Genomic DNA, 25063 nt, shown 5'->3' with positions numbered 1-25063 from the left:
ATGTGCTCCAGCCCCCTAATAATTTCTGCTGCCCTCCGCTGGACTCTTTCCAATTTTTCCACATCCTCATTGTAGTGTTGAGCGCAAAACTGGGCACAGTACTCCAGATGAGGCCTCACCAATGCTGAATAGAGGGGAATGATCACGTCCCTCAATCTGCTGGCAATGCTCCTACTTATATAGCCCAAAATGCCATTAGCCTTCTCAGCAACAAAGGCACACTGTTGACTCATATCCAGCTTCTCTTCCACCATAACTGCTAGGCAGGGCCGGCGCTTCCATTAGGTGACCCTAGGCGGTCACCTAGGGCTCCAGGATTCAGGGGGCAGCATTTTGTGCGCTCCCCATGGGGCACACGGGAGCTTCCGATTCCGCGCCCGTCACGCCGCTAAAGAAGGACCTTCTGCCGAAAACAGCAGCAGGCAATTGAGCAGCTTAATGACTGCTGCTGTCGCCTGCGCAATTTCGGCAGAGGGTCCTTCTTCGGCGGCGCGATGGGAGTGGAACAGGAAGCTCCTGCGCGCCCCATGGGGAGCGCACAAAATGCCACCCCCTGAATTCTGCCTAGGGCACCAGAAACCCTGGTGTTGCTCCTGACCCAGGTCCTTTTCTACAGAACTGCTGCCTAGTCATTCGGTCCCTAGTCTGTAGCAGTGCATGGGATTCTTCCGTCCTAAGTGCAGGACTCTGCACTTGTCCTTGTTGAACCTCATCAGGTTTCTTTTGGCCCAGTCCTCTAATTTTTCTAGGTCCCTCTATATCCCTCTATATCCTATCTCTACCACTCCTCCCAGTTTAGTGTCATCTGCAAACTTGCTGAGAGTGCAGTCCACGCCAACCTCCAGATCATTAATGAAGATATTGAACAAAACCATCCCCAGGACCGACCCTTGGGGCACTCCACTTGATACTGGCTGCCAACTAGCCATGGAGCCATTGATCATTACCCATTGAGCCCGATGATTTAGCCAGCTTTCTATCCACCTGTAGCAGGGTGAACCCCTGCTCCAGCCCTGGGAAGGGGCCGAGGCTGGAAGACAGCCTTTAGGCTGGGCTGATTGGGAAGTGGCTGCAGGTGAGGCCACGCCCCAAGCTGAGCCACAGGGCCTTATAAGAAGGCCAGGGAAGCAGACAGTCTCTCTCTGCCTTCAGAGAGAGAAGGGCCTGGCTGCAGGGAGCTTGAGACTGGATACCTGAGTGAAGCAGGCCTGGGGAAAGGCTGAGGAGCTGGGGAGCTCCAGCCTGGAAAGCCCCAGGCTGCGGCCTAGCGTTGGGCTAACAGGTACTGGGGGTTGCAGAGGGCAGCCCAGGGGTAGGCCAAGGCAGCAGGTCCAAACCCCTTTGCCTGTGATGAGTAGGCTGATACTGCAGTCTGCCCCAGAGTGTGGGGCTAGACAATGACTGGCAGTAGCCAATACTGAGGCAAGGTGGGGCTAGAGGGTAGGAGTTCCCCAAGGAGGGGAGACCCAGAGAGAAAGGGGTTACTGCCAGGGGCAGCACCCCATGTGAAAGGGCACCGGGTCCAGGGAGGGACACGGGGGCCAGAGGACAGGTGGATCACCGGCCTGCAGAGGGCGCTCCTGCGCTGGACAGAGCTGATTCCCCAGAGTCACCAGCAGGAGGCGCCGCAGGGGTGAGTCAACCCGTCTACACCACCTTATAGTCCAATCTTCCAGCCCATACTTCTTTAACTTGCTGGCAAGAATACAGTGGGAGACCATATCAAAAGCTTTGCTAAAGTCAAGGAATAACACGGCCACTGCTTTTTCCTCATTCACAGAGCCAGTTATCTCATCATAGAAGTCAATTAGGTTAGTCAGGCATGCCTTGCACTTGGTGAATCCATGCTGACTGTTCCTGATCACTTTCCTCTCCTCTAAGTGCTTCAAAATTGATTCCTTGAGGACCTGCTCCATGATTTTTCCAGGGACTGAGGTGAGGCTGACTGGCCTGTAGTTCCCCAGATCCTCTTCCTTCCCTTTTTTAAAGATGGGCACAACATTAGCCTTTTTCCAGTCATCCGGGACCGTGCCAGGTCGCCATGAGTTTTCAAAGATAATGGCCAATTGCTCTGCAATCACATCCGCCAGCTCCTTTAGCACCCTCAGATGCAGCACATCCGGCCCCATGGACTTGTGCTCGTCCAGCTTTTCTAAATAGTCCTGAACCACTTCTTTCTCCACAGAGGGATGGTCACCTCCTCCCCATACTGTGCTGCCCAGTGCAGCAGTCTGGGAGCTGATCTTGTTCATGAAGACAGAGACGAACAAACATTGAGTACATTAGCTTTTTCCACACCCTCTGTCACTGGGTTGCCTCCCCCATTCAGTAAGGGGCCCACACTTTCCCTGACCTTCTTGTTGTTAACATACCTGTAGAAACCCTTCTTGATACTCTTAACATCCCTTGCTAGCTGCAACTCCAAGTGTGATTTGGCCTTCCTGATTTCACTCCTGCATGCCTGAGCAATATTTGTATACTCCTCCCTGGTCATTTGTCCAAGCTTCCATTTCTTGTAAGCTGCTTTTTTGTGTTTAAGATCAGCAAGGATTTCACTGTTAAGCCAAGCTGGTCGCCTGCCCTATTTACTATTCTTTCTACACCTTGGAATGGTTTGTTCCTGCAACCTCAACAAGGATTCTTTAAAATACAGCCAGTTCTCCTGGACTCCTTTCCCCTTCATGTTATTCTCCCAGGAGATCCTGCCCATCAGTTCCCCGAGGGAGCCAAAGTCTGCTTTTCTTAAGTCCATGGTCTGTATTCTGCTGCTCTCCTTTCTTCCTTGTGTCAGGATCCTGAACTCAACCATCTCATGGTCACTGCCTCCCAGGTTCCCATCCACTTTTGCTTCCCCTTTAAATTCTTCCCTGTTTGTGAGCAACAGGTCGAGAACAGCTCTGCTTGGTTGGTTCCTTCAGCACTTACACCAGGAAATTGTCCCCTACATTTTCCAAAAACTTCCTGGATTGTCTGTGCACTTCTGTATTGCTCTCCCAGCAGATATCAGGGTGATTGAAGTCCCCCATGAGAACCAGGGCCTGTGATCTAGTAACTTCTGTTAGTTGCCTGAAGAAAGCCTCATCCACCTCATCCTCCTGGTCTGGTGGTCTATAGCAGATTCCCACCACATCAGCACCTTTGTTGCTCACACTTCTAAACTTAATCCAGAGACTCTCAGGTTTTTCTGTAGTTTCATACCAGAGCTCTGAGCAGTCATACTGCTCTCTTACATACAATGCAACTCCCCCACCTTCTATGCCCTGCCTGTCCTTCCTGAACAGTTTATATCCATCCATGACAGTACTCCAGTCATGTGAGTTATCCCACCAAGTCTCTGTTATTCCAATCACACCATAGTTCCTTGACTGTATGAGGACTTCCAGTTCTCCCTGCTTGTTTCCCAGGCTTCTTGCATTTGTGTATAGGCACTTAAGATAACTCGCTGATTGTCCTACTTTCTCAGTATGAGGCAGGAGTCCTTCCCTCTTGCGCTCTTCTGCTCGTGCCTCCTCCTGGTATCCCACTTCCCCACTTGCCTCAGGGCTTTGGTCTCCTTCCCCCAGTGAACCTAGTTTAAAGCCCTCCTCACTAGGTTAGCCAGCCTGCTTGCGAAGATGCTCTTCCCTCTCTTTGTTAGGTGAAGCCCATCTCTGCCTAGCAATGGTCAGGACATACCAGATCAACTCCATATTTTCAGTTCAAAGCAGAACTGTCTGTTAGTGATGGTGTATTGTTTAGAGGAAATAGAACAGTAGCGCCGAAGATGTTACAAGCTGACATGCTCACAGGGGGACATGAAGGGCGCTTGGACCTGGAGAAATGTCATTGCAGAGCCAGAGAGAGACTGTAGTAGCCACAAATGAGCAATGAGATAGCAAAATTGTTAAAATGTGTGAAACAGGCTCCCAGTGCCAACCTGAACAGAGTAAAAGAGGCTGTTAGTCAGCAATGAACAGTTAAGGGCATGATCTAAAGTTGGTGTGGATCTATTTGCATACACAGGTGAGGGCTCGGTTTTTACACTGGATTATAATTATCATTCTCTGGATGTTGTTTTATTTGAAAATACCACACCAAAAACATGGTATAATGCCCATGAAATCCATATTTTGCAGGCATGGAATCCCTGAAGTTATTTGCCCAGCGCTGAGATGCAGCCACCTATGGGATGGGGCCTGGGGGCTGTTTGTACAGAGATTCACTCACCCGGCACTGAGATGTGGCCACTTGTTGGGTGTCTCAGGGAAGGGATGGGGGGGAGGTGTGATTCTCCCTCTCCATGGGGCTTGGTAAGATGTGGGCTCGGGCTGCGGTTGGTGGGCAGGAAGTGGACATGGTTGGCATGGCCCTGCTGTAAAGCCGCCACAGCTTCTTCCTGATTCAAAATCACATCTCCGCTGCCTGTGAAGCCGGGACCTCTCAGGGCACGGGGGGAGGTCACATGTTGTCATGGCTGAGAATGAGGATGACAGACTTGAGTCTGGGACTGGGGAGTTTGAGGCATATTGGGAGACGGGTCCTAAAAAGGGATGAAGGGAAGATCGGGGGAGCCTGCCCCTGCCCTCTCATCACCCCCTTTGTCCAGCCAACCCACAATTTTCCAACCTCACCCCCCAACCCCACAATTCTACACCCCATCTTGCCCCACACCTGCTCCTCCTGCAAATCTGGAGGGTCTTTACCTCCTCCCAGCCTGGAGGGGGCCGCTCCAAGGGGACTCTCCATCCCAGGTCTGGGCTTGCAGGGATGGAGAGGGCAGAAGGGCTGAGGGAGAGGAGAGCAGAGCCACCCTGAGAGGTTATTACACTCCCTACTGCTCTCCCACAATTCCTCTCAGCCCTGCTTGCCTCCTGCGGCGGCCCTGATTGGCTACCCTTCCCCAGGAGGTTAAAGATCAGCCAATTAGAGAGGGGTTTCCCCACTCACTCACTTCCCAGCCACTCCCACGGGCGGAGGTGGGGAGTTAGTTAGCTACCCAATGCATTAGGGATTCAGTGTTGCCATCCACTGCCTGTTTCTTGTGTGACATGAGTTTAGGGAATCTCGAGCAGGAATCGCGAGGTTACAGTTGAACCTCAGAGTTATGAACTGACCAGTTAACTACACACCTCATTGAAACCGGAAGTACGCACCCAGGCAGCAGCAGAGACCGAAAGAAAAAAAAAGCAACTATTGTACAGTGCTGTGTTAAAAGTAAACTACTAAACATATAAAGGGGAAGCTGCATTTTTCTTCTGCACAGTGTAACAGATGCAGACCAGTGGGGTACAGGAGTCTGGTAGAGGGCAAATATACTGGTCACTGGATGAGTAGTTTTCTGTTCCCTGAGTGACCAGAGCAAGGGATGCGCTAGAGCAATCAGGAACCTGCTTGAACCAATTAAGACAGGCAGGCTAATTAAGACACCTGGAGCCAATTAAGAACATACTAGAATCAATTATGGCAGGCAGGCTAATCAGGACACCCAGTTTAAAAAGGACCTCCCCTCAGTTAGTGGAGAGTGTGCAAGGAGCAGGGAGTGAGGTGATGTGCTGCTGGAGGACTAAGGAGTATAAGCGTGATCAGGCTTCAGGAGGAAGGTCCTGAGGTGAGGATAAAGAAGGTGTTTGGAGGAGGCCATGGGGAAGTAGCCCAGGGAGGTGTAGCTGTCACACAGCTGATACAGGAGACATTGTAGACAGCTGCTATCCACAGGGCCCTGGGCTGGAACCTGGTGTAGAGGGCGGGTCCGGGTTCCCCACATCCTCCCAACTCCCTATCTGACACAAGAAAAGTTGACCTGATCTGTGAGACACACCAGAGGGGAAGGTCTAATTTGGAAAGTGATCTGGCCTGTCCCCAGCCCACTAGGTGGGACAACAGAGACTGCGGAGATTGTTCTCCATTTCCCCCATGCTGGCCAGTGCCGAGGTTAGCTGAGTGAACGGCAGGTTTGAGCCTCTAGCAGAACTGGCCAAACTGAGGGCTGCCATCAACCTATGAGGCGAGCAAATCCGCTAAAAAGCACAGGACCCACCAAGGCAGAGGAGGAACTTTGTCACAATAGTAAAGTTTCAAAGCTGGATTATGTCAATGTTCAGTTGTAAATGTTTGAAAGAACAACTATGATGTTTTGTTTGAGTTACGAACATTTCAGAGTTACGAACAACCTCCATTCCCGGGGTGTTGATAACTCTGAGGTTCTATTGCATTTTACCTCTGTATTTGGCCCTGGTGCGACCCCTGCTGCAATAGTGAGTCCAGTTCTGGTGCCCACAATTCATGAAGGATGTTGATAAATTGGAGAGGGGTCAGAGAAGAGCCATGAGACGAATGAAAGGATTGGAAAACCTGCCTCATAGTGATAGACTCAAGGAGATCAATCTAATTAAGGGAAGGTTAAGGGGTGACTTGACCCCAGTCTATGAGTACCTATGAGGAGGACAAATATTTAATAATGGTCTCTTCAATCTAGCAGATAAAGGGCTAACACGATGCAATGGCTGAAAGTTGATGATAGACAAACAAAGGCCGTGTCTACACTAGGGAGCGTACAGCGGCACAGCTTTACCGATGCAGCTGCACCAATGTAAGATCAGTCGTGTAGCTACTCTATGCTGACAGGGAAGAGCTCTCCAGGCAACGTAATTAAACAACCTCAATGAGTGGTGGTAGCTCTGTCAGTGGAAGAAGCTCTTCTGCCACCATCGCGTTCTGCACACTACCACTCATGCTAGCAAAACTTATGTCGCTCAGGGGGGTGGTTTTTTCACACCCCTGAATGACATACGTTTTTCTGTCATAAGTGGTAGTGCAGACATGGCCTGTGACTGCAAATAAAGCTGACATTTTTAACAGGAAGCGTAATTCACCATTGGCACAGTTTGCCAAGAGTTGTGGTGGATTCTCCATCACTGGAATTTTTAAATCGTGATTGGACGTTTTTCTGAAAGCGCTGCCATAGTTCAATGAGGAATTAATGCAGGGAAGTTCTCTGGCCTGTGTTAACCAGGAGGTCAGACTAGATGATCACAATGATCCCTTCTGGCCTTGGAATCTATCAGTCTATGAAGTCTGATCTGCCCCTTCTACCCCTACAGGAAGTGCACCCGCTATGGATCAGCATCAGGAAAGCTGATGGAGATAAATCTAGCGATTTGTTCACCAGCGCTAGCTCCACTCATGATATTTATTTTTAAGTGGGAGTGTCTGGTGCTATGCAAATGAATGTGGGGAATGATTTGCATAATATAACCCTTGAGGGATAGGGAGCAGGTGGTGAGGAGCATGGAGGCAGGACACCTGGGTTCTATCCCTGGCTTTGGGAGAGGAGTGGGATTTGGTGGGTTAGAGTGGGGGGATGGAGGTGGAATTCAGTCCTATAGCCAGAAGGAGCTGGCCCCTCAGCCCCAATCACTGGCCCGTTCTCCATAGGGAAAGTTCTAACTGGTGACTATTTAACCCCTGCAGTGCTGGCACCAAGCCATGGATTCAGTGTGGATGTGGAGGGACCCATCACTTTCCAAGAGGCAGCAGCAGGGTTTGGGCAGAGCGTGGTGCAGTTCGGGAGAGCCAGCGCTGGGGGGTAAGGGCCAAATGTGGGCTCAGGGCCCCACATGACTCATGCCCAATGCTGAGGGGCTTGTCTGGCTGGGCTGCCCTCATGGGACCCACTGCACTGGGTGTAATGGGGCATCTCCTTAGCCTCCCTCTGTTCTCTCCCTGCAGGGTGATTGTCGGGGCCCCGCTGCAGATGGGAGGTGTGAATGAAACCGGCAAAGTCTACAAGTGCAACCCAAGCTCCAGACGCTGCCAGGAGATCCCCATCCAGAGTAGGGGCATCCTGTGGTGCGGGGTGCAGCAATAGGATTCGGGTGGGAGTCAGGACTCCTGGGATCTGTCCCCAGCTCTGGGAGGGAGTGGGGTGTGTTGTGTTGGGGTGGGGTCTAGTGGTTAGAGTTGGGAGTCAGAAATCCTCTGTTCTATCCTCCGCTCTGGGATGGGAGTGGAGTTTATTTTCTCACCCTGGTGTGCTTCTCTCCCCTGTCAGGGCCCCGCGATGCCATGAACATGTCCCTCGGTTTGTCTTTGGCTGCCCGAGGCTCCCAGTTCCTGGTAGGTACCACACCCAGGGGAAATGGGAGCTGGGACTGGGGTCTGACATTTGCTCCTTCATCATTCCAGGGGACAGCTCCCCCCACAAACCCCGCTACTCATTGATGGTAGTAACTGGGCAGTGTCAGTGTGACTGGAGCAATGGTTCAGAGATGACAATTGGGTGATGTCACTATGACTATAGGATAACTGTGTGAGGGCTGTTGGTGACTCCCGTAACTGGAGGGGGGGCACAAGGATGCAGTGGGGAATGGTGGTAGCCAGGTATCCTCACTTTGGCAACAGTGACCGTGAGAAGATGTTGTGAGGGATGAAGGCAACTGGCTGATGTTGCCATGGTGACAGTGACTGGAAGGAAGCAGGAAGCTGATCATTGTGACTGGGTTGTTGCCATGGTGAAAGTGACTGTGTGTGAACTTAGCAGGGAGCGTGGCAAAGGGTTAACATTGACATGGCATCATTGACTGGCTGCTGCCATAGCAGGGAGTGTGGGAACCACGTGATGCCCCCGTGGGGGTCCCTCTGCCCTAAGGGGGTCGCCTGCCCTGGCAGGGGCTTTCACTGCATATCCATGGCGGGGAGCAGACCAGGGCCGCCCAGAGGGGGGGGCAAGAGGGGCAATTTGCCCCAGGCCCCGCGTCCTGCAGGGGCCCCCAGGAGTGTTTTCTGGGGCCCCTGCGGTTCCGGTTGAGCTCCCGCAGGCATGACTGCGGCAGGTCAAGCGGAGCCCGGGACGAGTGGACCTGCTGCAGGCATGACTGCGGAGGGGGCGCTCGTCCCGCGGCTCGGCTGGACCTCCCGCAGCCATGACTGCGGCAGGTCAAGCGGAGCCGCGGGACCACGGCACCCGCCGCAGTCACTCGTCCCGGGCTCCGGTCAACCTGCCGCAGGCATGCCCCTGCGGGAGCTCAACCGGAGCCAAATGCCGCCCCCCAGGTCTTCGGCGCGCTGGGGCCTAGAGCCGCCCCTGAGCGGGGGCCCCCCGCCGCCAAAGACCCCGGGCCCCCGGAATTCTCTGGGCGGCCCTGGAGCAGACCCCTGGATCTATCCCCCACCCTCAGTGCTCTGTTCAGAGGGGCACCTACTGACCCCGTGCCTTCTCATGCCCCAGGTGTGCGGCCCCACGGTGCACCGGGCCTGTGGGGAGAACATGTATGTGAATGGCTACTGCTTCCTCCTGGACCAGCAGCTCCGGCACATCCCAGACACCCTGGCAGGTGAGGGGTGACACAGGGTTGGGGCGGGGGCTATACCATGGGGTCACTGGTGGGTATATGGGACATGGGTAGGTGGAGGGGAGATGGGTCTAGATGGGTCCATGGGTCTCATATGGGTTGGGATAGCAGGCTAGGTGGGTCCATTGGTTTGATTCAGGGTGTGAGTGGAAACTAGGTGCCAGGACTCCTGGGTTCTGTCCCAGCGCTGGGAGGGGGCTGGGGTGTATTTTTTTCATCCCAGTGCATGTCATGCTCTACGCTCAGGACCCCTCAATGGCAAGGATGGCATCATATTGCGACAGAGGGGCCCATTGTCCCGGGGTTGCAGGGAGGGGACATGATGTCAGGTTAGATGGACCCATTGGTCTGGTCTAGCAATTTTTACTGAGTTTTCTCCATGTTTGTGGAGTTGAGTCAGGAATCGGATGTATTTTTCCTGTCCCTGTCAGAGTGCCCCAAACATGTCACAGACATAGTGCTCCTCATAGACGGCTCGGGCAGCATCTCACCTGAGGACTTTGAAAAGATGAAGACGTTTCTCTCTGAGATCATGAAGCGTTTCCACAGCACTGACACACAGGTAACGGGCAGAGGCTGAAACCTGACTACTTACCCTGCCCCTCGCAGTCTGTGCTGGCCCCAGTGCCCTAGTGCAGCACTAGGGGGCGCTGTGCTGCATAGAGCAGCGATAGGTTTTGTATACAAAACCAGGAAAATATTCCCACAAAAAAAGCTACATCCCGACCGCCTACCCCAGCTGTTAACTGAGTCTGATTCCTGCTTTTCTGACCCTCCATTCCTGGGATTATTTTTTTCTCTTCTCCCCTGTCTCCTGCAGTTCGCCCTCATGCAGTATTCGCACATATTTAGAGACCACTTCGACTTCTCACAGTACAGGAGCAGTCGTGACCCTGATCAACTTCTCCAGAGGGTTAAGCAGCTTCAGGGATTGACATACACGGCCAGCGCCATCCAGAAAGTGGTGTAGGTATTGCCCTGCTCCCGGTACTGACGCCACAGGAAATGGGCTGCAAGGACATGGGAGCTAAGGGACAGGGGCTTGGGACTCCTGGGTTCTATCCCCAGCTGTGGGAGGGGAGTGGGGACTAGTAGGTTAAAGCGGGGTGGGGATGCTGTGAGCAAGGACTCCAGAGTTCTATTGCCAGCTCTGAGCCTCTGTTGTGTTGTGACTTTAAGCAAGTCACATCCCCACCCTGTGCCTCAGTTTCCCCTTCAGTAAAATGGGGACATGACAGTGGCCTCCTTTGTAAAGGACTTTGAGATCTGCAATGCCAAAGTAGTGGACGAGTCCTAGGTGTTATTACGTATCAATAACCCTCCCATGCATTCCCCACCCCCACTTTTCCAGGCAGGAGCTGTTCACCTCTGGGAGAGGCGCTCGGGATGAGGCCACCAAGGTTCTCATTGTGATCACAGATGGGGAGAAATACAAAGACCCGCTTTCTTATTCAGACGCCGTCCCCGAGGCTGAGAGAGCTGGAATTATCCGCTATGCCATTGGGGTGAGCCGCGGCTGTGCGGAGAACTAGTATGGATCTGAGCCCATGTCCAGGTTCCCATCCGATAAAGGAGAAGAACTGACCCTGGGCTGTAACTGGATCAATGCGTGACATTGTAGGAGAGCTGGAGCTCCTCTGGTTGTTCAGGTTGAGCAGAGCTTTCTAGTTAAAGGCTGGGTTTTCTGCCTACCCTACGGTCCACGTGCTGGCTCAGATTGCCATGTAATTTGGTATTCCTCATGGGAATGCAGGTTAGGATTAGTGGTCCAAATTTGGGATCAATTGAACAACGGGTCCTGAGAAACAGCCCCCCAGTTAAACAGCAAAATCACCTGGTTCTAATAAAGTTTTTGCTGCACACACCTGGGGCTCAAACAACGGCTCTGATCCTCCCCAAACTGATCTCAGTCACTTGACATTTATCTCCATGAAACTGCTGAGCCAAAGAGATTGAAATGAGCATCAGCAGCAACATAAAGGGCAAGTCTAGGTGACAAAATTAAGTTGGCTTAAGTTACATTGTCACACAGTCACTGCAGTAATTCAATCATTTTTTCATGTCCACACTATCCTCTTTCTGTCAGCAGTGCGAATCCTCACCAGGGGCGCTTGTACCAACTTAACTGTCAGTGTGGGGCATGGTGTGGCACCGACAGCTGAAGCCCCAAGGCTATATAAGCAACGCAGTGTCTATATGGACACTGCAGTGACCTGACCACATTGAGCTAAGCACATCGGCTCTGGCGGACGTGGAGTTATGAACTCGGTGTGGTGGACGAGTTACATGGGTAGGAGCTACATTTCAGCGAGGCAGCTTACAGAGTTAGGTCAACGTAAGCTGCCTTATAGCAACAAACTTGGGTTTAGAGTCATAGATTCCCAGGCCAGAAGGGACTTTTGCGATGATCTAGTCTGAGCTCCCATGCAGCACAGGACAGAGAACTGCCCCAAATAATCCCTGCTGGAACCAGAGAAAATATTTTAGAAAACCAGCCACTCTTGAGCTCAAAATTGCCAGGGATGGAGAATCCACCACGGCCCGTGGTGAGCTGCTCCAATGGTTAATTCCCCTCATGTTTAAACCTGACACCTTCTTTCCAATCTGAATGGGTGTAAATTCTGCTTCCAGCCATTGGACCTTGTTCGACCTTTGTCTGCCACTTCTGTCAGGTCCAGCGACCGGGAGGTGCCTGACTCCACTGCTGAGCCAACAGCACGCAACCCACCTGGACCAGCGCAGTGGTCCCAGCCCTTCACCCCTTGCCCTGAGGCGTCCCCCAGAGACATTGCAGCACTCACCCCTCACTATGCCCTGGATGAGTCATGCAGGGCCCCAGACTGCTGACAATCCCCATGGCAAGAAGCTCCCTGTGCCCCGCTCCTGATAAAACTGACACAACTTGGTGCTGAAATGAGGCAGGCTCCATAACTCCAGGCATGAGGACTCCTCTCCTCACATCACAGTGACACTTGTGCCAACCTGCTCCAGCAGCCCCCCCACCCCCACCCGCCACTCACCAGGGCAGGACATGGCGCTGGCTGAGCTGTGCCTCTCTAGGGCCCAGCAGGGTTCAGGGCAGGTAGGTATTTGTTCAGGGGTCTTGGCTGTGACTGACGCCGATGCCCTGGTCTCCCCTGTACCTCTCTCTACTCCGTGAAGGTCGGCAGGGCCTTCTCCAGCACTGCTGCCCAAGAGGAGCTTCAGGATATTGCCTCTAAGCCCACCAATGAGCACGTCTTCCGAGTGGACAATTTCGACGCCCTCCAGGGCATCCAGAACCAGCTGCAGGAGAAGATCTTCGCCATCGAAGGTACCAGAGCTGGGGGAGGGGCCGCACTGGCCCTGGGGCTCTAGAAATGGGTTTTCAAGGCCGAGATGGGACAGGGAGCAGCTGGGAATCCAGAGCTCAACTAGGCCCCAAATAGTCTCTCTTTCCCCATCCAACATCTCTCTACTGATCTATCTCCATAGATCCCCGTAATGCCTTTCTCATCCGGGGCCCCCAGGCAGGGGACTGGCTGGCTCAAGGGGTGGAGGAATGGGATACAGGGACTTCTCCCTAGGGGGCGCTGGATCCAATCCAGCCTCGAGGTGGGGAGAAGGGCTGGCTCAGGGAATGGGACATGGGGCCTTTACCGTCTGTGATGGTCTCTCCCGTGTCTGTCTGTCTGTCTCTCCCCGCAGGCACCCAGTCCCAGAGCGGCAGCTCCTTCCAGCTGGAGATGGCTCAGGAAGGATTCAGCTCCCTGCTGTCCCCTGTGAGTGACGCCTGGCCCCGGGGCATGTCCCACACTGCCCTGCGCTGGGGCCCTGACAGCGCTTTCAAGCTACACAGGAGCTGGTTGCCTTAGTGCAGTGGTTCCTAACCTTTTCGACGAAGGACCGTGGCGGCGATGGAGCACTCGCCGAAATGCCGCTGAATTTCCGCGGCATTTCAGTGGCGACGTCTCTCGATGCCTCTTGCCGCCGACAAGCGGCCTCATCGAGAGGCATCGCCGCCAAAATGCTGCAGAAATTTGGCGGCATTTCGGCGGATGCTCCACCAGGGGTCAGGACGCGGGCGCATTTAGATGCTCCCGCGGGCGCCATGGCACCCGTGGGCACCGCATTGGGGACTCCTGCCTTAGTGCTTGCAGGGGAGACAACCCTTTACTAGCCCAGACCGCTGCGGAAGCTCTGCAAAGGGCACCCTCCCTCCCACTCAGGGCAGTCAGTAGCAAGTGGTGTGGGGACCCAGTACGGGGTGCTCACTCCCCTGGCTGTCAGCACCGACCCCAGTGTCCCAGCACGTTGCTAGGGGGCGCTGTGCTGCAGGTTCTGGCCTTGTCTAGTAAATACATTCTGCGCTGTCTGTTTCCTGTAATCAATCCCCTTTGCTGTGAGTGTCGGTTTAGGACGGGCCTGTGCTGGGAGCGGTGGGAGCCTATGACTGGTCCGGTGGGATATACCTGTACGGGAGCAGTGGAAAGCCCAGGTTCATCAATGTATCCAAAACCTCCACTGACATGAATGATGCTTACCTCGGTAAGAACAAACCCACCGAGCTTCCCTTACCTATTTAAACAGCCCCCGCGCCCCACCCCAGAGGTGGCTGCATCTCAGTTCTGGACAAGTTCTGTGCAGCACTGTTGTACGGCTGTTTCCCATCTCACCTCCCGACGTCCCTTCTCCCTTTGAGGTTATTCGTCTCAGGTCATCACAGCCAATGGGCAGAGCAGCTACGTGGTTGGGGCCCCTCGCTACCAACACACCGGCAAAGTCTTCCTGTTCAGCCGAGATACCAAGGGCGGGGAATGGACACCCAGATCGGAGGTGTTGGGAAAGCAGGTATGGGGAGCGGTACAGGTAATGTGGAGTGTGGGTGTGTGAGAGAGAGAGAGAGAGGGATGGAGGAAGCCTGTAAGATTTTGACATCGTGTAATATTTGTGTTTGGCTTCAGCTTCAGGAACCATTCCATCAGAGAGCCTCAGGCAGGGGATAAACTTGACTGGTTTAGGGAATTGCACCGCAGCTGACACTCAGCATCTCTCCAATATCCCACTGCTGTTACCTTCACTTAGGGTCTAGACAGATCTCATGAGATGGATACAGACAGAAGCCCAGACCCACCAAGGGACTTAGGCGTTGTGATGCTGCAGGGAGGCACCTACCCCTGCCAGCGATCCATGAAGCAGGGGAAGACTGGTGCTCTTCCACCTAGCCCACATGTCGGGCCTCATCCAGTAGGTATGCTCAGAGCCACCAAGATCATCACAAACCAGATGGAGGAGATGAGGGAGAGCCTTGTTTGAGTCCCTGCTTTGCCTGATAAGGAAGAAAGCGTTAACCAGGGCTCTGCCATCTCTCAGGGAGTTTTCTGACCCCTGGGTTGTAGGGTGGTTGTGATTTGCACATATTAAAGTGGAACAACTTTAACTGCCGACTCCAGGCACCAGCCTACCAAGCACGTGCTTGGGGCAGCACCTTGGGAGGGGGCGGCGATCTGGGTTTGGTCTTCTTGTTTTTGGTTTGGGTGGCGTGCCGCGCCTCTCGGGGGGTGGGGGGACTAGGGCGGTGCTCCATGCTGCTCGGGGGCGGGGACTAGGAGGCGCTCCGCACCGCTCGGGGCGGGGACTTGGGCGGCGCTCTGCGCCACTCGGGGGCGGGACTTGGGCGGTGTGATGCGCTGCTCGGGGGGGGGGGGACTAGGGCTGCGGGCCGCGCCGCTTGGGGGTGTGGGGACTTGGGCGGTGTGATGTGCCGCTCGGGGGGGACAGGGACTTGGGTCGCGGGCCGCGCCGCTCGGGGGGGCGGGGCGGCGCTCTTCTTTTCTGCTTGGGGCAGCAGAAATGTTAGAGCCGGCCCTGAACAGGAGAGACTGAGGGAGCCCACAGCTGAGGGGTTAAGGCACTGACCTAAGAAATAGCAGCCCCCTGTTCAACTCCTTCTCCTCTGACCACACATACCAGATGGCGCCCTGCAGGTGGAGCAGCCCCCATCTTCCCCCAGTTTGTGGATCATGCTGGGGTGCGGTGTGAAATGGGCAACTGGCTGCTTAGAGTAAGACAGCAGTGCACATGCCCTGCCCTTGAGGCAGCAACATAAGGTGCTTCTGCTGCAAAAACTTAGGCACCAACTCAGATTAGGCACCTATAGGGGTCAGCAGCAGCCAGGCAGAGGTTTTGTGGATCACAGTGGCACCTAAGTCTGGGGGTTTGGCACATAAGTCCCTTTGTGGATCTGGGATAGAGAGACTCAGACAAGGAAAATAACATTGCTAGTGATATTAACAGTGTCTGGAAAGGATCACACTACACTAACAAAGTGAATTTCTCTAAGGGTACGTCTTCACTACCCGCCGATTCAGCGGGTAGCAATCGATTTCTCGGGGATCGATATATCGCGTCTCATCTAGACGCGATATATCGATCGCCGAACACACTCCTATCGACTCCGGAACACCACCAACCCGAACGGCGGTAGCGGAGTCGACATGGGGAGCTGCGGACATCGATCCCGCGCCATGAGGACGGTAGGTAATTCGATATAAGATACTTTGACTTCAGCTACGTTATTCACGTAGCTGAAGTTGTGTATCTTAGATCGATTTTGCCCCGTAGTGTAGACCAGCCCTAAGCTCCAACTGCCTATACATTCCAGCTGAACAGAACTTATAACAGTGGCTCGGTCAGTGAATAAACTTTACTTGTGCTAGCACAACCTCTAAAAAGAATTGCACCACAACTAGCATTCAGCATCTCTCCAAGATCTAACTGCCTATACATTCAAGAACACTTACAGTGGTAGCATCACCTGCTGTGCAGCAGGAGGGTGAGTCTAAGGATGGAATGAGCATTGGGACAGAATCCTTAGTCCCATAGGATGAGAAGGGTTCCAGTGGGAGAAGAAGCAAGCGGTGACTAAATTGAAGGGGTGACTTATCTGCCTCTCCAGATTGGCTCGTATTTCGGGGGTACACTGTGTGCTGTGGACCTCGACAGAGATGGGAACACGGACCTGGTTCTAATTGGAGCCCCCATGTACTATACACCTCTGAATGGAGGGCAGGTCTCTATCTGCCTGATTGACTGGTCGGTAAGAAAGAGGATGCAGCCAGGGGGAAGATGGATGGCCTGGGGTTCTTCTTGCCTGCACTGCCATGGGGTTGTGATACTGGGAAAATTAGCATGGCAGTAGCAGGTGTGGTGCTCCAGGGAGCAGGGTGGGGGGATCATTAGAGAACGCTCTTCCCTGCCAGTCAGTGATGGCCCCAATGCCCCAGAGTGGCACCAAGGGGCGCTGTGCTGCAGAGAGAGGGAAAAGGGGGTCAGTAGGGGGCACTCTCTGCTGGCTGTCAGTGTTGACCCTTTCCCCATGTGTCTCTTTGGATGGGGCCTGCAGAGGATGACACTGACCTGCAGGAAGACACTGCAAGGGCAGACGGAGCAGGCGTTTGGGCGCTTTGGGGCCAGCATGTCTGAAATCGGGGACATCAGTGGGGACGGACAGACGGACGTGGCCATTGGGGCCCCCCTGGAGAACGACAATCGTGGGGCCTTGTACATCTTCCATGGGGAAAAGGAAGGCCTCAGTCCCCAGTACAGACAGGTGAGCCCAGCTCCTGCATGGAGGGGTCACCATAGATCCTGAAAGAGACATCATGGGGCCCCACGGCCCCCTAGTGCCTATTAGCCTGTAGCAGCTGCTTTCCCATCCCTCACCCTCTGCTGCCCCCTGGTGCCCATTATACAGTACAGCCGCCCCTTCCCCACCCCTCACCCTCCGCTGCTCCCTAGTGCCCATTATACAGCACAGCCGCCCCTTCCCCACCCCTCACCCTCTGCTGCCCCCTAGTGCCCATTATACAGCACAGCCGCCCCTTCCCCACCCCTCATCCTCCGCTGCACCCTAGTGCCCATTATACAGTACAGCCGCCCCTTCCCCACCCCTCACCCTCTGCTGCCCCCTAGTGCCCATTATACAGCACAGCCGCCCCTTCCCCACCCCTCATCCTCCGCTGCACCCTAGTGCCCATTATACAGTACAGCCGCTCCTTCCCCGCCCCTTACTGCTCTCTCTGCCCCACAGCGCATCGAGGGGTCACTGTTCTCCAGCAGGCTGCAGTACTTTGGCCAGGCCGTCAGTGGTGGGACAGACCTGACAGGGGACGGACTCCCAGACATCGCGGTGGGAGCACAAGGGCAGGTCCTGCTGCTGAGGTGAGTTACTCTGTTGTTGCACTGCTCCACATTACAGTCTCAGGCCTTGTCTACACTACAGAGTTGTTTTGATAGAAGTTATGTCAATGATCAAGAAGCGCTATAATTTCATCGCTATTCCATGTTCACACTATGCTCCTAGTGTCGGCAGAGCACCTCCACACTTGGTGCTCTAGGACTGAGAGTGAGAGCAGTGCACTGTGTGGGTATCTATTCAAGTATGTGACTCGCCACATACTGCAACTAGAAGTTATGGAAAGGTGGAGTGGATCACAGCACCTCATGTGTGCTAGCTCAATGTCCCATGATGCTTTATTTTCTGTCCCAGCATTCCATGGTCTTCTGACCACTTTTAGTGGCATTTTTAACACCCCTTGTTGATTGTGTGCCTGCCATCTCTGTGTGAAAGGATGGATCCTGCAATGCTCTCTACTGTTGTGGTCACTGTTGTGAACACATCGCGGCTGGTTGTGGAGTATATCATGGGCACCCAATCTGAACAGGAATCAGTGTTGCCTGACCTGCTGTGTGCCATGGAAAGAAGCAACACCAGGTTACTTTTGGCATTCATGGAGCAGCTGAACAAGGTGGACCATCACTTTGGGGCTCAGGAAAGAAGCACTGAGTGGTGGGATCACATCGTAATACAGATCTGGGTTGACAAGCAGTGGCTGCAGAACTTCCGGATGCAGAAAGCCGCCTTCTTGGAACTGTGCGCAGAGCTTGCCCAAGCACTGCGGTGCAAGGACACCAAACTGAGAGCAGCCCTCTCAGTGGAGAAGCGCGTGGCGATTGCTGTGTGGAAACTGACGACTCTAGGCTGCTACCAGTCACTCGCGAATCAGTATGGAGTCAGGAAGTCAGCCATGGGTGCTGTGTTAACACAAGAGTGCAGGGTCATTAATCGCATCCTGCTATGAAGGACCATCACTCTTGGCCACATGCGTGAAATAGTGGATGGCTTTGCGGATGTGGGATTCCCAAACTGCAGCGAGGTGCATATTCCAATTTTGGCCCCGGACCATCTTGCGATGGAGTACATCAATAGAAAAGGGTACTTCTCCGTAGTATTGCAGGCACTTGTTGATCACTGTAGACATTTCACTGACATAAGCACGGATGGTTCAGGAACGTGCATGATGCACGCATCTTGAAGAACACTCGCCTGTACAGAAAGCTGCAAGCAGGGACTTCCTTTCCACACCAGAAGATTCCAGTGGGGGATGTTGAAATGCCCATAGTGATCCTGGGAGACCCTGCTTACCCCTTACTCCCATGGCTCAGGAAGCCTTACTTGGGAAACCTGGACGGCAACAAGGAGTGCTTCAACAATAGGCTGAGTAGATGGAGAATGACCCTGGAATGTGCTTTGGCAGATTAAAAGCGTGCTGGCGATGCCTTTATGGCAGGTTAGATCTAAGTGATATGACCATTTCAATGGTCATAGCTGACTGCTGCACACTCCATAATCTTTGTGAGGCTAAGGGTGAAAAGATTCTCCTGGGGTGGAGTGCTGAAGCAGATCAGCTGGCTGCTGATTTTGAGCAGCCTGGTACCAGGGCTATTAGAGGGGCACTATGAGGTGAGGGGGGGGGGGCAATTTGAATCAGGGAGGCTTTGAAGCAAGATTTTGAGATTGCAAACCAGTAATGTATATTTCTATACAGCAAGATGCCATGCTTCATTTAACTCAGTTATCGTATTTGGCCTCGCACTTGTGATTCCTGACTGGGACTTGTAGTAAGCCAATGATTAGAATGCACCTATACATTACTAGCAGCAACAATCACTATGTGTAGGCATGGGCGGTTGGTGAACCGCAGGCTTGGGGAGGCTAGCCCCTGCCCAGTCTGCCCCATCTGCTCGGGCCCTACCCCTCCCATCTCCCACTTCCCCAACAGAGCCGCCCTCATCCCCTCAAGCCCTGGTCTTCCTGACTGTATCCAGTCCTGGAGCACCGGGTGGAGCCCCCACAACCTCAGAGCACTGGATGGGTGGGCAGTGCACCCCTTGGAGCGCTGGGCAGGTGGACAGCACATCCCTCCCCACTAGCCCAGGAGTGGCAGACGAGCAGTCAGCATGTCCTCTCCCCAGACCAGGAGTAATAGGCGAATGAGCACCCCCAGGCCTGGAGCAGCAGGTGAATGGGTAGAGAGCCCCCCTGGAGTGCCGTGTGGGCAGGCAGTGGGTTCCCCCCATCCCAGAGCACCTGGCAGGCAGTGCAGACCCCAGACCCTGAGCGCTGGGCGGGTGATATAAGCACCCGCTCCAGCTGCCTGGAGTCTCTGGCCGCAGGCTGGCCCCCACTTGCCCCAGCCCCAGGCTGGAACCGAGCCAAGGGGGAAGAGCCACAGCAGAGTGCGGCAGGAAGCAAGAGGGGACCTGGGGGTGAAGTGTGTGCAGGGCCATGCAGGGCAGCTTGGGGAGGCTCAGCCTTCCCTGGCCTTTGATACCTGCTGCCCATGCGTGTAGGACACAAAGAATGATTGTTTATCTTTCAGAGAGTTTGTTTTTATTAAATGTCAATTAACACACACAAAAGGAAGGGAGATAAGAGTGCAGGGCAGGGGAGGCTCTCATAGCTGTGCGTATGTCCAGCTATTAATTTGGAAGCTGTCTGAAGAGTTGGAGTGAATGGGATCCTGAGACATTCCGGGAAGTTGCAAGGAATGATTGGGAGGAATGTGGGGAGGGCATGGAAAGCAGTTTTCCCAAATTTCTATTTCCCTCAGCACCATGTGTTATTTTTTTTTCTGACTCAGAGGATTGGAGCACCTCTCTGAACATGTCCTCCTTGCTCCACCTTGGTTGCTTCCTTATCTGGCGTAGGTGCTCCGCTGGTGTGTAGTGGGGTCCCCAGAATGCCACAGCTGCAGATGCACAAGAAATAATGCACAGAAGCATGATTGTTAGTTCATGCACAGCATTGAATCATTACAGTAAAATACACCTCTTGTAACTTACCAATCACTTTCTCAATGTCCCTTGGCAAGCACACATCTCAACGAACACCCTAAACATGGTGAGTCTGGCCTAGGTGAGGGGTGGACATTCAAAATGGAGCAAAGGGTGTTGATGCTTTCAGAGGATCGGTGAAGGGGACTGGGGACAATATTGTGAGCCGTGCCACCATTTTGCACAGTCAGAGGTCATTGAAGCTGATATCTCACTCCTGAGAGGAAGCAAAGGTGCATCTACTGCCTGCATCTAGGTTCAGACCCTGTCCCTATGCTGCTCACCTGTGTGCCTCTTTGGTCCCTACACTAGTGATTGCCAAGTGTTGCAGGAAAGTTTCCTACAATGGGGAAGGGACAAAGCAGCTCAGCCAAGGAACCTTTGGCAGAGGATTGGCGAGTACCTCCAGGTAGTTTGCTAGAGATCTCTCTGGAGAATTCCCATGAAATCTGGGGGTGCATCAACACCCTGTTCTGCTGCACTGCTAAGCTGCACAGGGGAAAGCGCGGCACACAGGAACACAGCAAGTCTTGCACATTTCTATCTCTTTCTTCGCCCACTACTACAGTGTTCAGAGCAAAGGACAGCTGTCAGCCATGTAATCGAGCAGTATCTGCTCAAAAAGATCACTAACCAGGGGTCTCCTCTCCTACATTGTTCTCACCAGAGACGGACTGCTGGGACTGGTTACACCCCTCCAGAGTGGAAAAGAGCTCCTGACTCACTGTGATACCAGACGTAGGGTTCATAACGTCCTCCAACTTGACCTCCTCGTCCACGACTTCATCGTCAGGGTTAGGTCCACTTTCCATTCCCAGCAAAATGTCCAAGGGGCTCTTTGCAGTGCAGATGGGGTCATCACAGAGGATGGTGTCCAACTCCTTGTAGAAGCAGCAGCTCTTGGGCGCAACACTGGAGTGAGGGTTTGCCTCCCTTGCCTTCTGGTACACCTGCCTCAGCTCCTTTATCTTCACTCTGCACTGCACCATGTCCTGATTTGTAGCCCTTCTCACATAAGCCATGAGAAATCCACCTGTAAATCTTGAAGTTCCTATGGCTGGAGCGGAGCTAGGACGGGTCAGACTCCTCTCACAATATACTCAGCAGATCCAACAGCTCCACAGTGGCCCAAGCGGGAGAGCGTTTGCCGCATGGAGCCGCCATGGTCAGCTGGGGAGATGCCACGTGAGCTCACCACACTGAGCAAACAGGAAGTGGAACTTCAAAAATTCCTGGGCCTTTAAAGGAGGAGGGCGGATGCTTGTTTACATGGCTGCAGAGCAGCTGGGTTTGAACTGCTGATTAGAGCAGTCAGGACGTAGATTTACCAAATTTCTAGTCGCACAGAACCGAACACCTGCCCCTTCCCGGTGGCCCTGCCTCCGCTCACTACATTCCCCCTCCCTCGGTGTCTCACTCTCCTCCACCCTCACTGACTTTCACTGGGCTGGGGCAGAGGGTTGGGGTGCGGGAGGGGGTGAGGGCTCTTACTGGGAGTGCAAGCTCCAGAGTGGGGCCAGAAATGAGGGGTTCAGGATGCAGAAGGGGGCTCTGGGCTGAGCCAGGGCGTAGGGGTGCATGAGGGGGTGAGGGCTCTGGCTCAGGTATAGGCTCTGGGGTGGGGCTAAAGATGAGGAGTTTGGGGTGCAGGAAGGGGCTCCAGGCTGGGGGATGGGGTCGAGGGATTTGGAGTGAGTGAGGGAGCTGTGGGATGAGGCAGAGGGTTGGCATGCAGGACGGGATGAGGGCTCTGGACTGGGTTTGCTAGCTCTGGGGTGAGGCTGGGAATGAGGGGTCAGCACGTGGGAGGGAACTCTGGGCTGGGGCAGGGGGTTTGTTAGCTCTGGGGTTGAGCTGGGGATGAGGGGTTTGGGGTCCATGAGGTGGCTCCAGGTTTGGGGGGTGCCCAGGCTGGGGCATGGACTTACCTTGGGCATCTCCTGCTCAGAAGTAGGAAGCAGGTCCGGTTCCTAGGCGAAGGGGGCTAGCAGGCTCTCCGTGCCACTCTCACCCACAGGCACTGCCCCCTCAGCGGTGCTGGAGCTGGTGCTCAGGGAGGGGCATTGCGCAGAACCCCATGGCCCCCCCACCTAGGACAAGTAGGGACTAGCCTGCCTTAGAGCCGCTGCACTGCCGACCGACTTTTAACGGCCCGGTCAGCAGTGCTGACTGAAGCTGCCAGGGTCCCTTTTCCACCAGTTGTTCCAGTCAAAAACTGGACACCTGGTCACCCTGTCAGGAAGGGCATTGTGGGAAACCTCCTGGAGGCAAATTATAGCGACATAACCAAGCCCAGGCTTTAAACTGGCACTTTGTCAACAAAACTTTGTCGCGAAAAGCTCCATTCCTCTCATCGAGATGGTTTTACGTTGTTGGCAAAACAGGAGAGTTTTGTCGCCAAAAGTCGCATTGTCATGTGTAAACCTTCACTGTTTTGTGACCAAAAGCTGCCTTTTGTATAGTGTAGACAAGACCTGGCCGAGACCCTGAGAGGCCAGGGCTACAAAGTCCAGGTACACACCCTGATCGTGGGAGCCTTGGGCTCATGGGACCCCCGCAACGAGCCGGTTCTGAGAGCGTACGGGGTCAGTCGATGCTACGCTCGGCTCATGAGACAGCTCATGGTGTCCGACGCCATCAGATGGTCAAGAGACATTTATACCGAATGCATCACCGGACACCACCAATACCACACCAAGTAACCGAGACAGCCGACCAGGGAAATCACCCACTCCCTTCCCTGACGGACCAAGGGACGCACCCCACCCATGTACTTATCCGCTACACCAATACCGACTTGGACTCCTTATTCATTCCATGGGTGGCGTACCCGAGCCAACTTATCCACTGACACTTTAAAAACTCTTGCACCCCAATCTGGGTCTATGCCGGTTATGCGATATGTATGTATCTTTTCATCCTTGCAAACGATATCTGTAACCCCCCATAACCCAAGCCTGACTCCAGATGTACAGTACCTTCCTCTCAAGCTGTGTATATTTCATTTCAAAGATTCACTTTAATAAAATTTTTACTCTGTGTGTGTGTGTGTGTGTCTGTGTGTGTGTGTGTGTGAGAGAGACAGAGGGAGAGAGACTGCTGCCCCCTGCTGGAGAATGGCACAACGGCAGCTCTTCTGCTCCCTTCTCTGCCCCCCAGCGTCTTCTCTAGGAGAACTGTGTGTCCATAACTCATCTCCCTGGGGTGCTGTGAGCACATCTAGGCTGGGTGGGAGGCTCTGGGAAGGGACGGGGCCTGGCCCCATTGCAGGGAGCAGCTGGGTGATGGTTCTGTTCCCCCCATGGCAGGTCCCGGCCAGTGCTCAGAGTCAGGGTCTCCATCAGCTTCCAGCCCCCAACCATCCCCACCTCGGCCTTCGACTGCCAGGGGCAGGAGCAGCTCAACACGGAGGCCAGCAGGGCAGAGATCTGCTTCACCGTCACTAAGAGCACCATGGACAGCCTAGGTCAGACCAAACCCACCCCCGCTCCCCTCCCCACTGAGCCAGCCAGTCCCCTGCCCTGGGGTTGGATTGGAACCAGCACCCTCTGGGGGGAAAGGCCCCATGTCCCATTTCTCCTTGAGGTTTCCACTCTCTGGGTCTCTCTGTCCCTCGTTTTCTCCTCCCCCGTAGGCGACAGGATCTCCAGCACCATCCAGTACAGCCTGGCCCTGGACCCCGGACGGACGAAGATCCGAGCCGCCTTCGACTCCACTAGCCCCGTCTTGAGCAGGGAGCTGCGGCTCGGCATCGAGAAGAAATGTGAGGCGTACCGGATAAAGTTACCTGTGAGTGTGGGGGGTCCTAACACCTACCCCTCCCTCTGTGTCTGGTCCTCCAACCCTGCCCCAAATGACACAAAGAACAAACCTCTCTCTGGGTCCCACACAGCCCCCAGTTCCCCTTTTCCTTCAGGGGCCTGACGTGTCTCTCTGTCTCCCCAGCTCTGCCCAGAGGACACTGTGACCCCAATCACCCTGCGCCTCAACTACACCCTGACAGGGGAGCCCATCGCTGCTGCTGGTGGCCTCAGACCCATACTGAGCGAGGACTCCGTGCCAGTGTCTTCAGTCTCGGTAAGGTGCCAGATCCGGGCCCCATGGTGGGTCTGCTGCAGGGATCGAACCAGTGACATGGGGTTTGAAAGCAAGAGTCTGGAAAATTAAGAGGCAGCAGCAGCCTCCTAAACCTGTTTATACAGCGCAGCCACTAGAAGATGACAGAGATGGATGCTGAGTTTGCCTTGGTGACGGACCCATCTCCCCTCCGTGGGAACATTCCAACCTTTTGCTGCACAATTTTCAATATTTATTTTGGCCAGGGCCCCCTAGCGGGGAAAGGCCCCATGCCCTGTTCCCCATCCCCCTGAGCCAGCCAGTCCTCCAGCCGTAGAGCCACTAGAAGTGTGAAACTGCTGCTGGGCAGAGGATGAGGAGGAATGGTGGGGGGGGGGGGCGGAGCTGAGGATGGGTTTAGCTGTCCCCCTGTGCAGGGCACTGTGAGGTACTGGGGTAATGGGAGGGTCCCTGGGTCCCTGCAGTGTCGCTCTGGCAGATGGTGCTGCAGCCCCCTCCCC

The 25063-nt window shown here is 54.2% G+C and overlaps 1 protein-coding gene across 1 annotated transcript in view; it reads left to right on the top strand.

The window, feature by feature from the left end:
• Positions 1 to 25063, top strand: part of LOC120403215 (integrin alpha-D-like) — a 54719-nt gene that overhangs the window by 5169 nt on the left and 24487 nt on the right. The window contains exons 2-18 of the mRNA XM_039534074.1: positions 7450 to 7564; positions 7708 to 7811; positions 8030 to 8094; positions 9206 to 9311; positions 9761 to 9891; positions 10150 to 10295; positions 10681 to 10834; positions 12492 to 12642; positions 13017 to 13090; positions 13727 to 13856; positions 14011 to 14159; positions 16267 to 16407; positions 16714 to 16920; positions 17401 to 17531; positions 23795 to 23952; positions 24121 to 24275; positions 24432 to 24563. Of these exons, the coding sequence (XP_039390008.1) occupies positions 7450 to 7564; positions 7708 to 7811; positions 8030 to 8094; positions 9206 to 9311; positions 9761 to 9891; positions 10150 to 10295; positions 10681 to 10834; positions 12492 to 12642; positions 13017 to 13090; positions 13727 to 13856; positions 14011 to 14159; positions 16267 to 16407; positions 16714 to 16920; positions 17401 to 17531; positions 23795 to 23952; positions 24121 to 24275; positions 24432 to 24563 (2249 nt within the window). The remainder of the gene's footprint in view (positions 1 to 7449; positions 7565 to 7707; positions 7812 to 8029; positions 8095 to 9205; positions 9312 to 9760; positions 9892 to 10149; positions 10296 to 10680; positions 10835 to 12491; positions 12643 to 13016; positions 13091 to 13726; positions 13857 to 14010; positions 14160 to 16266; positions 16408 to 16713; positions 16921 to 17400; positions 17532 to 23794; positions 23953 to 24120; positions 24276 to 24431; positions 24564 to 25063) is intronic.

Source organism: Mauremys reevesii, linkage group 4, assembly GCF_016161935.1.
Source record: "Mauremys reevesii isolate NIE-2019 linkage group 4, ASM1616193v1, whole genome shotgun sequence".
In the NCBI taxonomy this organism is placed as follows: Eukaryota; Metazoa; Chordata; order Testudines; family Geoemydidae; genus Mauremys; species Mauremys reevesii.
The sequence above is the reverse complement of the archived record's forward strand: the minus strand, read 5'-3'. Positions and strand labels throughout refer to the sequence as shown.